This window comes from Acartia tonsa, chromosome 9 (assembly GCF_053477335.1).
Source record: "Acartia tonsa isolate MP-2025a chromosome 9, ASM5347733v1, whole genome shotgun sequence".
Lineage (NCBI taxonomy): Eukaryota > Metazoa > Arthropoda > Copepoda > Calanoida > Acartiidae > Acartia > Acartia tonsa.
Genome location: NC_137268.1, coordinates 15387143 through 15403329, shown reverse-complemented (window position 1 = coordinate 15403329; position 16187 = coordinate 15387143). Strand labels below are relative to the sequence as shown.

At 30.1% G+C, this 16187-nt stretch overlaps 1 protein-coding gene across 1 annotated transcript; it reads left to right on the top strand.

Annotated features, from left to right (window-relative positions):
• Positions 1 to 8544: 8544 nt before the first annotated feature.
• Positions 8545 to 14348, top strand: LOC145328305 (snaclec 2-like). Its single transcript, XM_080171932.1, has 8 exons — positions 8545 to 8588; positions 12585 to 12641; positions 13088 to 13142; positions 13218 to 13366; positions 13432 to 13671; positions 13735 to 13796; positions 13925 to 14009; positions 14194 to 14348. The coding sequence occupies exons 2-8, from the start codon at positions 12599 to 12601 to the stop codon at positions 14196 to 14198; spliced, it is 639 nt and encodes a 212-aa protein (XP_080028058.1). The 5' UTR covers positions 8545 to 8588; positions 12585 to 12598; the 3' UTR covers positions 14199 to 14348.
• Positions 14349 to 16187: the final 1839 nt, after the last annotated feature.

The following is a 16187-nucleotide window of genomic DNA, read 5'->3' as shown; positions in this document are numbered from 1 at the left end:
CTAAAATCAGATAACAGGATAAAACAAAACCTTTAAAGAATTTTAACTTTATAGGCAAAGTATTACTTTATAAGTCAAAATTGCATAATATGTGTTTCAAAATTGTTTAATTAAAGGATACAGTTAAAGGACCTACTTATATTTAGGTTTTAATTAAAGAGATGATTCCCTTATAAGATTGTACATTTTTGTCCTCCCATGAATCATTATTGATTTAAAAGCAATAATTATCATACAATAAACTTATCATAAGAGTTAAAATTATAAGCATGTTTTAAATGAACGCACAGACTTCAAGCTAACGATTATAGATTATAATACAAAAATGCTACAGAGAGCTTCATGTAAAGTTTAAAATAAATCAGACAATCTTAATTATAAAGTAATCCGTTATGTACATACGGACGTACAGACCCTAATTATAGAAAAGCTTTGCTGTAAAAAAAGAGTAAATATGTATGTATTTACTACCAGGGATCTAAAGGGATAAGACAATGGCAAATAAATTGATGCACATCACCAATAATAATATATTAAATTACCCTTTCTGTAGATTTGAATTTTGGTTTGAAACGTTTGGACACTGACTTAAAAAACCAACTAGTCAACATTCAATAAAAGTCCCCAAAGATTTTAAGCCAACGAATAAAAAAATATAATTATGAAACTTAGGAGACTAGTGTAATAAACAACCCATTGTCAAACAACCTTCCTGATTTACAACGCATTTACTTCTGAAGGTTGCAATATTAACGCATATATTCTTATTTTCTGAAATATAACAAAGCTAAAGTTTTGGAATTATTTGAATAAAAACAAAATATTATTGTAGGATCTCGCTAACCACTGAACCGATATAGATCTCTATTACAGTAAAGCTTTGTGTAGGACCACAGAGGGTTTATGCCTATTTTGGGGGAGGGTACCTTATGTTCTTTTGCCTGCTATGTCTAACAACACCTTTAAATGGTTCCATCGGGATACCTCCCACACTGGATTCTTCCCACTTGGTATTCCTCCCAGGGACAGGGGAAAACTTGTCATCTCTTCAGGTTCCTATTTGCCTTGTCATTTATTGGTCATTTCGTTTATCCAGTGCAGTAGAAGGGAAGGGGATGGGTTAGAAATGGTTATTTCTTAATGTAATTAAATGAATGTACATAAATATTTTATAAATTGCATTTATATGTGTTTATGATAAATGAAATGTAGAATTCATTTTTTAGTTTAATTTATCTTAATTATAATTTGTTAGTACCCTATATAAACAAAATAAAGTTAAAAAATCTTTTGTATTACGATAAAAATCTTTTAAAATTTCAACCCGTCTTTAAAAAGCACCCAAGCTTCAATAAATTAAAGTAAAAATTAAAAGTACTAAAGGATTATATAATTTAAATTTAAATTATTCCTTGCCACGAAGTTTATCTATCTAATTAATTTTTTAGACAACCTTTCCTGTAAGATGCGCGTTCACATCCAATTTATGTTTTTTATTCAAAACCCAGGTATCTCAGAGGATAAGACAATAAACAAAATTAACCTTTCTTTAGATTATTATTATTTCTTGCAAAGTTTGTCTGCTGTCAGTTTGAACCAGACAATCAAGAATTGATAAGAGAACCCAAAGTTTTTAAGCCAATAGAGAATTAAAGAACATGTTTATCAAACTTTGGGTACCAGTATAATTTGCAGTCCCATATCCCCTTCTTTTCTGATAATTTTGAGATGTAGAAAAAGATAATTGACTTTTTTTAATGCATTTTTCGGTTCATTGTGCATATTTTTTGTAATTATCACTATGGCCATCTTTCTACTAACAACACACCAACTAGTTTTACTTTCATTACATTTGGATTGTTTCGTAAAAAAAAAACAATTACGCTTTTTGCTCAAATGGGTACAACTGTCCTTGTTTTTGAAAAAATGTGATTGTGCACAAGTGCAATATATGAAAGCCCTTTTTATTACTTATGCCAAACAAGGTGTATCAACTTTTTTTTTTATAGCTAGCCGGTTCTTTTAGTAAGTAGTAGATGTAAAATTTTTCATAGAATTCAGATATGCAATCGGTTTTTTTTGTAGACCTCTTATTTTTTAAGTAATTTAAGTTTTTAAAAAAAATAATTAAGTCGGTTTTAAGGTACTAAAATGCAACAAAATAAAAGAAGAAAATGGCCAGTAAGAACAAAAATAGTAAGATCTTTAATTTGACACCTTACTTTTAAAATTCTGTTGAGTAATTATTGAAAAAATCTATTTTTTTAACCTCGGTTTAATAAAAACTTTAGACCTGAATATTTTCTCAAACAGACATAAAAAACATGGGTTCATATATACCTTTAGAATCAGAAAAATATTACGAATCCATTGTAAGCAAAATTGAAAAAAAGTAAAAAAATTAAAAATTAAACATATGGCCAATTGTATTTTTTGTTCAGGCAACACTATCGTCTTCACTTTTTTACCCCCTCTTTACCCCCTCTTTACCCCCTTCCCATTTTTATACTCAATTCAAGAATTAAGACGTTGCCTGTACAATATAATATGATATTTTCATATAATTCCTTTTATTGTAGTTTATATACTATATTGTAAACTTTTTTTTTCAATTTTGCTTACAATGAATTCGTAATATTTTTCTGATTCTAAAGGTTTATATGAACCCATATTTTTTTACCTGTGAAATAATAAAATTAGGTTCAAAGTTTTTATTCTCGTGGGTTTTAAAAAATCGATTTTTTCAATAATTACCTGACAGAATTGAAAAAGTAAGGTGTCAAATTAAAGATCTTACTATTTTTGTTCATAATGGCCATTTTCTTTCTTTTTTTTTGTTGCATTTTAGTACCTTAAAATCGACTTAATTTTTTTTTTGAAACTTAAATTACTTAAAAAATAAGAGGTCTACAAAAAAACCGATTGCATATCTGAATTCTATGAAAAATTTTACATCTACTATATACTAAAAGAACCGGCTAGCTATAAAAAAAAAGTTGATACACCTTCTTTACAAAAAAAAGTGCAACAAAGGTTTATTGTCGGCACATTGCAATTTGACATTTCTTTTCATTAATATTATCTGAAAGGCACAAGTGAAAAAAATTGTCAAAAATTTCATCTACATTGTATAAGCTGCCATATGCATTGAAAAGAAAAATGACTCAAATATAGGGATATAGTCCCTTTCGTGGCAACGCCCTTTAAGGTGCGTTTCTCCGTATTTTCACAGTAGCTTTCCTTATATTTCATGCCCCTGCAGGGGGCTCTAACCCTGCGGGGCAATCACCTAACCCAATATAACCTAACCTAAAATAATCTATCAAAAGCCATTTTGAAAATACGGAGAATCGACACTGAAGGGGCGTTGCCACGAAAGGGACTATTCCCAAATATAGTTTATTATCTATAATCTACGTGTTATTGCTAAGATATAATAGATAGTTTTACGTAATTTCTATAAATGTTATATAAGCTTGATTTTTTATATAATTAGCAATTTAATTATTCTCCAAAGATCTGGCAATTAGCAAGACCTTAAAAGAATTGTTGGAGGGGGGTTGTAAAAAGATGATTGGATGTTTCATCCTTACCTCTCCAATATCTCATATACTATAGGGTTTAACAATAATAGTAACCAAATCTTTTAAGCAAATGAATAATAGGTATTTCTTGTCATAAACAGCTCTACGGTTATAGAATGTACAATTATAAGATTAAAACTGGTTACAATCTTACGATTGTACATTTTTATATTCGTAGAAAGCTGGATATAATACGATGCTAGACATAGTTTTTTCGTATGGATGAGAACTGGTTCCTATCCACCGGATTCGAATAAATACGAGACAACGTGTTTGTAAACTTTGAGCGCCATTTCAATTTCAAGTTCAAGTCTTTCAACCCCCCCATCCCCCATTCCTTGCTTATACCATAATGTTAGAGAGAACAAATGGGAGGGAGGGGACATATGAGTGTTAATTACACCATACCCAAATTCTAATAGCTAATTTATTTTCGGATAATTTTTATTAGTTGGTTTACAGCACTAGTTCTATCCAAACTTGTAAATTAATCATTTTAATCTACAGAAAGGCTTAAATCTATTATCATAATTGGGCATGTACAATAAGATATATAAGTTTTCCGGAATTTTAAAGTTAGGGGGAGATTTGAAATCTGCGTCAAATTTTAAGGATTTTTTATAAAATTCGTTTTTTCTATAATTCTTTATCTAAGAGCGGAAATGCATTTTAAGTTAATCAATTTTGACCAATAGGATAGGTGGATTTAAAACTACCTGCGCTCTAATTGGTTGAATGATGTACGACATCCAAACAGAGCGCAGATTTTTTAAATCCACCAATCACAGATGCCAAAACTAATTAACTTAAAATGCATTTCCGCTTTTAGATAAAGAATTATAGAAAAAACGAATTTTATAAAAAATCCTTAAAATTTAATGCAGATTTCAAATCTCCCCCTAACTTTAAAATTCCGGAAAACTTATATATCTTAATGTACAATACATTAATTTATTGTTTAATCCCTTAAGATCCCTGATTAACTTCATAAAAAAACTACAATGCACAAGCAAGAGAACAAGGACAAAATTCAGCATGCTGTAACTTTAAATTTTAGGATGTTGTCTGTATAATGAATAACAGAAATGTCCTTCCTTCATGCATGTAAAAAATACAAATTAGTTATTTAGTTAGTTATTCAGTTAGTGTTTAGTTCTCATCCTATTTATCGCGATACGTCAATCCGCAAAAAAAGTGTCTTCAATGCGATAAATAACTATTATTCAATATTACGATTTATAAAATTACACATTATGTTTCTTTTTCATACTACATTCACATTATTATTCTTAGCATAGTTAATAAATTTCTGAGACTGAATAAGATTTTTTTGTGTTTTAGTTATTTTTGTTGATTGATTATCCTGCCTGAAACTCAAGCTTAGAGAAACAAGGATGACAACATCCATAAGTAGCGAAGCATAAAAAATCGTCGATTGGAATACGTACAGGTAGATTTAAAAGGTTTTTACTAAAATCAAGAATAGATTTATTGGATAAAATAAACACGAAACCTTGTTTTATTTTGCATGATGACGATGGTCAAAATAAATTATATTAAAGATGCTCATAACAATGGGAAAAATTATTTTGATACTGATATCCCATAAAAGTTTGAAAATTGCATCAAAATAAACAAAGATATGGGGAAATATGTAAAACATATAAAAATAGCCAAAAACCTGATAAAAGGCAGTCTGGCCGTCATGGTTGTTTTATTAAAACGACAAAAAATTTAATTTTTAAATCCTTAACTTAAAAAATTTGGAAAATCGAAACATATACACTGAAGATATGGAAAAAAGTGTTAAATATATAAAAATAGCCTAAAACCTGCCAAAAAGGCAGCCTGGCCGTCATGGTTACTTTGTTTAAAAGACGGGAAATTTAATTTTGATATCTATAACTGAAAAATTTTGAAAATCGGACTATAAACACTGAAGATATGGAGAAAAATGTTAAATATATAAAAAAAACAGCCTAAAACCTGCTAAAAAGGCAGTCTGGCCGTCATGATTGTTTTCTTTACAAGACGGGAAATTTAATTTTGATATCTATAACTGAAAAAATTTTGAAAATCGGACCATAAACACTGAAGATATGGAGAAAAATGTGAAAAATATAAAAATAGCCTAAAACCTGCTTAAAAGGCAGTCTGGCCTTCATGGTTGATCCTTTAAACGACGGGAAATTTAATTTTAATATCTGTAACTGAAAAAATTTTGAAAATCGGACCATAAACACTGAAGATATGGAGAAAAATGTGAAAAATATAAAAATAGCCTAAAACCTGCTAAAAATCGGTCCGAACGCCAATGATGTTATATGGTCAATTGTGCTCCTCAATGATGGGAATGTTGTCAAAAATTTCAGCATTCTATCTTTTATAGGAGCTGAGTAAATCCCATTTCCCCCCATAGCGTTACGTACTGACTGACGGACGGACAAAGTGAATTATAGAGTAGCTTCGCTACTAAAAAAGTAATACAATATCTAGATTTAGATTTTGAAAGAAACATAAGGATTAAGGTAAAAGTCAATTAAATTATGTATTAAAATAAAAATGAAACAAACAGCTAAGGACCATCAAACACATAAAATGGATAACAATGTCATATAGCTAAACATTATGCGTAGATTTTATTACAGGCAAAAAATTTTTTGTTTCAAGAAAATTAAGTTTAACAATTTTAAGTTCTTTTATGATGTGTTTTCAGAAAACCACTCCATGAAAAGGATATATTTATTGTCATTTTATCAATTGCTTTGCTAATGTCACACAGCATTAAATAAATCATATAAAAGGGGGTTTTATGAATAAAAAGGATAACAGCAAACTTTTACAATATTTTTTTTAATTTTCTAATTATCATGAATAAGTGTGAGCTCCTAGGGGATTAAGTTCAAATTTGTATTTCCACACTTCATTTTCTGAAGAATTCTTTGGTAATTAGTTGCCAGAAATGAAATCTATGCATATTGTTTAGCTAGATGTCATTGGTCTAGTTAAGATTGGAAATATTAAACTAAATGATGTTTACTGTAATGAACTGCGTACTGGATAGGCATAGAATTAGTATATTAAAGTAGACAATGAAAATATGACAAATAAACAGATGAATACAACCAAAAAATAATGACTCTTATACTGGATGTAAGACTGGTTCTAAAGATTGTGCCTCCCTATATAGTAACACATCATATTGACAATTGTACTATCCTTATTATTTATTGTGATACCTTAAACATACAGAATCTACTTAAAAAGTGAAAAATATTTATGAAACTTAGAATCACATAAAAATTAAGCTTCACAAATCTTCAAAGATATTTTTTAAGGACTGCTATATACTATCTAACAACTTAAATGTTAATTAGATTAAAACTTTGAATTTTTAATTGGTAATTCAAAAATCTTATCTTTATTTGTTATGTATTAAAAAGTTAATGTGGTTTAGAGATTAATTCTAATTCGAGTAATGATTAATGTAATTCAATGAATCTATTACATACTATTCAATATTATATTTGATAATATTTTTTCAATGCAGCTATCAATCTATGATACAAAGTAGAACGCTGTTTTTTTCTGTCCGTCTGTAAATCTACCTGTCCGTTTGAAGCTTAACAATTTCACTCTGTATCAAATAATGGAAATGTTAGTAATATTTCCATTCCGAAATAACTTTAGGATCCTTTAAAAAGTTTAAAAATTAAACTTTATTAGATATTCTAGTAAAATATTTTCTTTTGGAGAAAAACATTACTGTCACCGTTGCATTGGTTTAAATAAAAGTATCATTGTTAGTTGCAACCTTAGATATCTTTCATAAAGTTATTTTTGTTGCCTTTTCGTAATCTTTCTTTTCTAAATATTGTATTGAAAAGTTATTCAACCCTTTACACAAAAGGTTTGACAACAACCACCAAAAAGTTTTTATGAAATAACCATCATTTATATAGTTAACAAACAAATTTTTCCCTCCAAAACTCATTAATTTGACCTGCAATCTATAATACACTAGAGTTGGCTCGATATAACTATCTCCCTATTGGCTAGTTTTCTATATGCATATCTATTTCCCAATAAATCTATTTTCCTCGCCCGGCATTACTATTTAAACGGAAGTAAATATTTAATAATTTAAATGATCTTAAAAAGATCTTTTAAATTATATTTTTTTCTTTACATTACCATCACCAAAGGGTTAATGATGATGATTACAATTTTAGTTCAATATTTGAACACACAAAGTGTCGCCACAATCGAATTCTTTTAAAACAGAGTTTTCTTAAATTTATTATATCATAAATTTAAATTTTCTTTTTTATGATTAGAAATTAAATACTTCATTATAATGTAAATAGCAACATGAAATGAAAAAAATGAATTTGTTTTTAATAAAGTAAAATAATGGGTCTTATCGTTCTGGGCAATGAGAGTTTATTATGGATTATTGGAGCACTATGAGTATCCAACGAATAGTCCTTGGAAAACTTGAGCTCGTTTATAGACATTTATTTCCTATATAGATCTGACATGGATCTTGAAGCAATTAAGCAGGCCGTTTTGTACAGGTTAAAAATTGGAAGATTTCATTAAATAAAAGTTTTCGCAAATATACTTAGTAAATAAAGACACAGAAACCTATATGTTTTTGCTAACTTTTTATCTGCCCTTCTTAAATATTATTTTAGATTTATTTCACTTTTTGGCTTTACCTTAAAAACCTAGAAAATCTACCTTAACGGCTCCATCACAACCGAACAGACAGACAAATGGACATAATAGGTAGTAGAGTAGATGCTCAATGGTCAAGAGAATATTTTTTTAAAAGGCTAATTTCGACAATGTTAAGGAATTAATTATAGAAACTATTTTTTTATTCTAATAAATTTTAATGATAATGATGACACAAGAGTTGAAACACTTGTTTCCCTGTATAAATAAAGAAGAAAAGTGCAAAAATTTATCAGTTAAGTTCATCATACATTCAACCTAGAGGTAACAAAACATTATCTTATAACAACATTTTTAGAAATTCATTATTACATTTATATGACTTTTAAACAAATTCCTTATCAGTTTTTGCCTTTATTATATCAAGAATTTGAATTGAAATTTTTTGTTCAGTTTGTTAAAAACAGGGAGGAAGGGAGGGGACAATGGGCAATTAATTCAACTTTATAGTTGTGACACTTTAAGGTTGAAAAACCAAATAATTCCAGATAAAACGAGAATTTCTGATAGTGCAACTTTTATTGGAAATTTATTCATTTTTTAATTAATTTTAATTCAAAATGCACCATCCCCCAAATTCTACTTTACTAAAAGCCACTGATTATCAAGATAAAGAACTTGGTAGCAATTCATTTATTAAAGAATATTAGTTTTAGAATTTAGCGTAGAAAAATAGCATAAAACCATCTTAAGATTTTAACAGTCTAAAAGGATTTCAGGACCTTTATGCATCTTCCCTTAAATGTAGAACTTAATCGGATCGGTAACCAAATTCTTAAGCTATATATAAACAAAACTTACTACTTTTTATTGGATATTAGCGCAGCTTACTATATGTGTATGAGCATGTTATAAATGGACGTACGGATTTTCTAGTAACAATTGAGTTTTTATGGTTTCTAAATCGTAATAAATAATAAACAAGAATCAGTTAAAACAATTGTATTAAAAATTATTAAAATAACAACAAATTCTACTTAAATAATACATATATGTATATATCATATCACACTAGAATTGTTAGGTAAATATAAAACAATTGAATCAAAAATGATTTATGGGTATAGTCCCATTCGTGGCAACACCCCTTAAGGGGCGATTCGTTGTATTTTCAAAATTGCTTGGGGCTGGAAATAGGAGAAAAGCTACTGTGAAAATACAAAGAAACTCCCCTTAAGGGGTGTTGTCACGAAAGGGGCTACCCTGATTTAATTACAACAAAATGATAAATAAAAATAAAATCAATTAGATTAACTTTTTAAAATCTAAAAAAATTGTCAGTTTATGACGTACCAACACAGTTACACACACTAGGTATAAACAAAATAACTTGATTAAAAATGTTTATGAATAAAAAAGGTTGCAGAATAGAATGTCTCAAGGATATTTTTAGTTTTGTATTTAGATTTATGGTTCTAATTCTTAATTATATTTGGTCTAGTTACAAAAAATTTACTTTTTATTGATAAAGTCTTAATAAAACATATTTTGGAAAGTATCAGATAAAACAAATTGATAAAAGTAAAATAAACGGTGCTTGCTTACATGTGAAGACCGGAGCACCGAAAACCCCCCCCCCCCCGCTTAGTTTTGACAAAAATCAAAAATAAGGGGGGGGTAGTTTTTTAACCCCCCGCTTAGTTTTGACAAAAATCAAAAATAAGGGGGGGGTAGTTTTTAACCCCCCCCTTAATTTTGATGAAAATCAAAAATAAGGGGGGGGTAGTTTTTTCACTGTACAACACGCCAGAAAGTTGAGTGAGGTAAATCAAGTAAATCCAGTATACCAGAGGGGAAACCTTATTACAGGGATATTCATGTTTTGGGGCATAATTTCCTTATTTATTTATTTATTTTCCCAGTAAAAGGTTTTAATTTTGTGCGCACAAAATTAAAACCTTTTACTGGGAAAATAAATAAATAAATAAGGAAATTATGCCCCAAAACATGAATATCCCTGTAATAAGGTTTCCCTTCTGGTATACTAGATTTACTTGATTTACCTCACTCAACTTTCTGGCGTAATGTACAGTGAAAAAACTACCCCCCCCCTTATTTTTGATTTTCTTCAAAATTAAGGGGGGGGTTTTGAACAAAAAGTCTTTGCCTTTCCCTGCACTTTTCCTCCTTGCCATTTTCCAGACATTAAAAAACTACCCCCCCCTTATTTTTGATTTTTGTCAAAACTAAGCGGGGGGGGGGGGTTTTCGGTGCTCCAGTCTACCACATGTAAGCAAGTACCAAATAAACTTCTAAATGACCCCCTTTTAAATAAAATTAAACAAGGATGACAACATCCATAAAAGCGAAGCTCTGAAATGAAAGGACAAACGAATATAAACACTTGTAGATTGTCAGAACTGAACTAGCAGAATATTAATGCTTCACTACAAACAATATTGTAAGTAAATTTGTTGCAAAACTGCATAAATAGATAATACTGTTTAAGGACATACTTAAATTTTTAGGACTTGTTTATAGAGATGCTTTGCTTATAACATTATACCTTGTTGTAATAGGAATCAGTTTTCAAAAAATCTGAAGAATCGGATAATTTGTTATTAAAAAAGTTAAAAATCGACATGTTTCAAATGGATGTACGGACATTCTGGTATTGATTATAGGGTTGCTACGCTTTCTAAATTGTACCTAACTATTACAGGAATCATCATGCAAAGTTTGGAATCGATAGGACAATTCTAACCTGTTTAAATTAACAAAAAGAGCTAACTCTCTGTGACTGAGGTACGGACGGACGTACGGACGGACCGACCGTTATCATAGAAAAGCTTCGCTTTAAAAAAAAAAAAAATTATGTAAATGTCAAACTACGGACCACCCCTACACGCTGCAGATACCCTCCGTGATATAACTTAAATTCTTTCTCGCACGTTCGCACCATATCAATAACTTCTTCTTTCAGGAAAGCTAATTTTCTCTTTGTTAGTCATCTGAAATAAATGTTTTTTTTAGTAATTATAGGCTGAACTGAAAGGCCAAAATATCAATTCGGCACTAATATAAATATTACTGATAATGAAATTATTACCTACTGCTACCTAGTTAAAAAACCATAACTGGAAATTACTTTTGGATATAGTCCCTTTCGTAAAATCGCACCATATGGGGCGATTCTTTGTATTTTTCACAGTAGCTTTTTTCCTATTTATTGCCCATGCGGGAGGCTCTAACCCAACGGGCCATTACCTCACCCTGTGGGGCAATCATCTAACCCAATATAACCTAACCTAACCTAGCCTAACCAAAATAACCTATAAAAAGCCATTTTAAGAATACGAAGAATAGCCCCATATGGGGCAATGTTACGTAAGGGACTGTTCACTATTCCCTTACTTTTCTCAAAATTAGGTACCTAATAAGAATGAAATGATAACCGAAAAGCAATCTTCTAACTGTTAATAATTAGTGGCAAAGGTACAGTATGATTAAAAATGTCAATCTGTATGTCTTTCCCTTCCTAACATTTCATTAATTACAACATATTTTCTTAATATTTAAATTTCTATGCTTTGGTAGTTGTCAACTTTGTTTTGATAAAAATGTATATATACCGTAACCATTTTGTTGTTCTCCTGGAAACCTAGGCAGTATCACATTTTCTGCTTGTTTGCATTTTATACAAGATTTCATCTGAAAAATATTAAAGATTCTTATAGAGTTGCTTCGTTTTCCAAGTCATACCTAATTGTTATAGAAATCATCATGTAAAGTTTTAAATCGATAGGACAATTCTAATCTGTTTAATTTAACAAAATGAGCTAACCGTAATGGACAGACGTACGGACAGACCGACCCTTAAATTATAAAAAGCTTCGCTTTTAAAATTTGTATAAAATCATCACTAGACTAAATTTTATTTTGTAATGTAATGCCCTCTAAAATGGAGAACTATATCAACATACAAAACGTATTACTATTTATAAAAGGATACAAATATTATATTATTCTGTCTGTTTGTTTATTGTTTACATTTTTATTATTGCGCTAGTTAGCATAAGAATGCCCCGTCATGTTGCATGATTTCTCGTGACGTCATTTATATTTTAGTCCCCAAAGTCAGTCAGAAACTGCTAAATTCATGCACATTCCCTTAAAGCCAGTCCCCAAAGTCTGAGACTCCTAAAATATGAATATTCGATCCATTGTCCCCTCCCTTCCTCCCTGGTTAAAAACCATGAGGTTTATTTTATATTTTATTTTATTTCTAAGTGACTTTTCACATTTATACATTATTTCAAGAGATTGGTACTAAAATGCCACACAAAAAGTTGTGTTTGCTGCTTGTCATCTTTTTAGGTAAAACCATGATATTTTTGTAAATATCTAATATACTTTTAATAATATATCTTTATATAAATAGTTGGAATGTAAATTTAATAATTTAATATTTTGTCTACTAGAGGGACATACAGTAGATAAAAATTCATATTTTACACCCCAGAACACTAAGATTAGCACAGGTTTCTAATAATCTGCAAGGGAAAACTCCAAATTAAATGTTGTAACAATTTTTTATCGCATTGTAGTATTGAAAGCTTTCCAGGAATTTTGAAATAAAAAGTATAAGATTAATTTCAGTTTTGTTAGGCCCTTGGAGCCATACTAAAAAACTGCAGTTAGTTTTATTTTTTATGCATAGTAAGTTGTGTAAAATATGGCCGGAAACTGGTTCTAATCCTATGGATATTAATCAGTTTCCAATCCATACTGTAATTAATCTTTCCAATAAAAATTTTTACAAGGTTGCATGGTTAATTTAACTGTTGGTGGTACTTGTCTGGATCACAATGGATTTCTGTAAGTAGCATATAATATTCTTTTATATTTAATTCTTAATATTATATAATATTTTTGTATGATCAATCTTTTTAGAAATTGTCGCATGGCACTGCGTTTCTTATGTGATTTGGCTCCTGCAGGAATACCAAGAACCCAGTGCATTAAAAACATTGATGCTTATCAAATCTGCCCCAAATTTTTCTGTTTCTGTAAAGAAGGATGGTTTTTAGATAGGACTACAGGTATTGAAAACAATAGTAAAATCAAGAATAAATCAAATCAAATATCAAATTATTAATATTTGTAGGAAATTGCTACAGATTGTTGAGGGGTGGATATAACTGGGATTCAGCTAAAAGCAAGTGTGCCTCTGAAGACCCAAAATCTCAACTTACTTCTGTACGCAACCAAGCTGAAAATGACTTCCTCAAGTATCAATTGGAATGGCTGTTCAAAGTTGACCAACAACTTGGATATATCGGTGTTTTGAATGGTGGAACTGATCTGTATTCCCTTAACAATTATGAATGGCTGGATAACACTAGAGGTAAAGTCTGTAATAAATTTTGAGATAATGCTAGCTATGTTATGTTATGTATTAATTATTTAGTAACATTCACTGACTGGCAAGCTGGAGAACCAAACAATGCTGGAGGTGAAAGATGCATTGAGGTATTATTTAAAAAAACTATTTTTGTAAACCAATATTTTTTTAAATAATCAATATTTGAATACTTACATGGAAATCACCACTAAGTAAAGTGAATGAATCAAAATATATATAATTTTTATATTTTTAGTGGAGGAGAGTATATGGCTGGAAATGGAATAATGTCAACTGTTCTTGGCGTGATAGGGTATGGCAGGCTTTATGCAAAATAGAAGGTAATACTTTTTTTTATCATTTTATTATTGTTATTTTTATATATCATAACAATGTAGAAAAAGAACAAATTATTTTCATAAGATAAGCAGCAACTTTAATTTGATTAACATTAAAAACATTTAAAAGCATTCAAAATCTAGAATAATTATCATATTTTTTGTTTATATTAATCGTATTTTTTAGCTTAAACTGTATTCTTTGTCTTCTACTACCCTGCCTGACCTAGAATTGAAAATGGATCATGATAACAGCCACCAATAAAACTTGTATTAGTGAATTTATTTTATTTTTTGTAAAAGCAACGTTAAATCTTTTTAATAAATTTTTCAAAGCTACAATATTAACGTATTATAATTATTTTCAATGCTAATATAAAAGTAACTAGATGTATATGTGTGTGTGTGGAAACGAGGATAAAGTAATTGTTGAACCGTAATAGTTATCCTTTACAATTTAGGTCCTGGGAAGGTAATTGCTATTTTAAGGGGGGGGGAGGGGTTCCACCACCCTCCTAATATATTAGGAAAAAAGAATAAACTATCCCATCACTCATTTCCTCTTTATTTTAAATTAAGTGGGTTATGTGCTTATTGCACATTGAGAGAAAGCACCGGGCTTTTGATAAAAGAGTTTACATAGAGTAATGTACTTTGTAAACTAGTGTATTCACGTATAGAAGGACATAAACAAGGTATAAAGTAGGTATACAACCCTAGAAGTGTGACTAGCCTCACATAAACATTTGTATTCATCCAAAGTTTCTTTATGTTGTAAAATAGATAGACCAACAATCAGACAAACATCCTGTCTCTTTTACATTAGGATTACTTACAGCTGAAAATCGCGTATCCATCGTTTAAAAAAAGGTTTCACGTTGAAATGCCTTGACTTTCCTGTGTAGTTTTGCTCCTGCTGACCAACAAGGTCTTTGTAAAAGATACATTGATGATTTTATTTTCAGGCTAATTTGATTTTATATTTAAGTCTTAAAATGTTTTTTTTTGCTATTTTCTTTCCTTCCCACGTCAAAGAAGATAACCTGGATCGATAGTCAGACCGCAGCCGCAAGTACCATGGTAAAGAAACTTGATTTATAAGATATTCAAAGTTACAAAGACATGTGAACATTGAGGAGTGTAGCTGATGCTCAATGAATGTGTGAATTTTCATTAGACTGTATCACAAACTAGAGTGTAGCAATGGACAAACAATTAAAGAGGAGCTATAAAATCCATTTATTAAACTGTACTAAGTAATGCATAAAAAAAACAAATGGGTATAGTCCCTTTCATGGCAACGCTCCTTAAGGGGCGATTCTTCGTTTTTTTACAGTAGCTTTTCTCCTATTTCTAGCCCCTGGGGGGGGGGGCTCTAACCCTGCGGGGCCAATTGCCTATCCCTGTGGGGCAATCATCTAACCAAATATAACCTAACCTAACATAAAACAGCCTATCAAAAGATATTATAAAAATACGACGAATCGCCCCGTTGTTACGAAAGGGATTATTCCCAAACAAATAGTAACAAGGATGACAACATCCATAAGTGCCGAAGCACAAACAATACATGGATGGAAATACGAATAAAGTTATTTAAAGAGCAGATGTTCATTGATGATAAATCAAGGATATAATAAAGATAAAATAAACTAAAAAATTAATTTTACATATACATGCAATTTATGAAATATTTATGTACATCTAATTAAATTAAGAAAAAATAAAAAGATAGAAATTAAATGATCAAGTTAAGGGCTTTTAGCGATTCAATTGCAGCGAAAAATGGAACTATTATTACATGGATCTTTCACCAGATTATCATGCTCTCTAAGAAAGTGAAACTTGTCGCGGGAAAAAATAACGATCCCCTCCCAAAACCCTCTTTACCCTGTACCCTCCCCTCCCACTGGATAAACAAAATGACCAATAAATGATAAGGCAAGTAGGAACCTAAAGAGATGACAAGTTTTCCCCTGTCCCTGGGAGGAATACCAAGTGGGAAGAATCCAGTGTGGGAGGTATCCCGATGGAACCATTTAAAGGTGTTGTTAGACATAGCAGGCAAAAGAACATGAGGTACCCTCCACCAAAATAGGTATAAACCTTCCGTGGTCCTACAAAAAGCTTTACCGTAAAAGAGATCTATTTCTGTTTAGCTATTAGCGAGATGCTACACAA

Coding starts and splice junctions, on each gene's coding strand:
- LOC145328305 (XM_080171932.1), top strand. CDS start 12,599: ATGCCACACAAAAAGTTGTGTTTGCTGCTTGTCATCTTTTTAG. Junction 12,642..13,087: donor GCTGCTTGTCATCTTTTTAG/GTAAAACCATGA, acceptor AATTTTTACAAG/GTTGCATGGTTAATTTAACT. Junction 13,143..13,217: donor CTGGATCACAATGGATTTCT/GTAAGTAGCATA, acceptor CAATCTTTTTAG/AAATTGTCGCATGGCACTGC.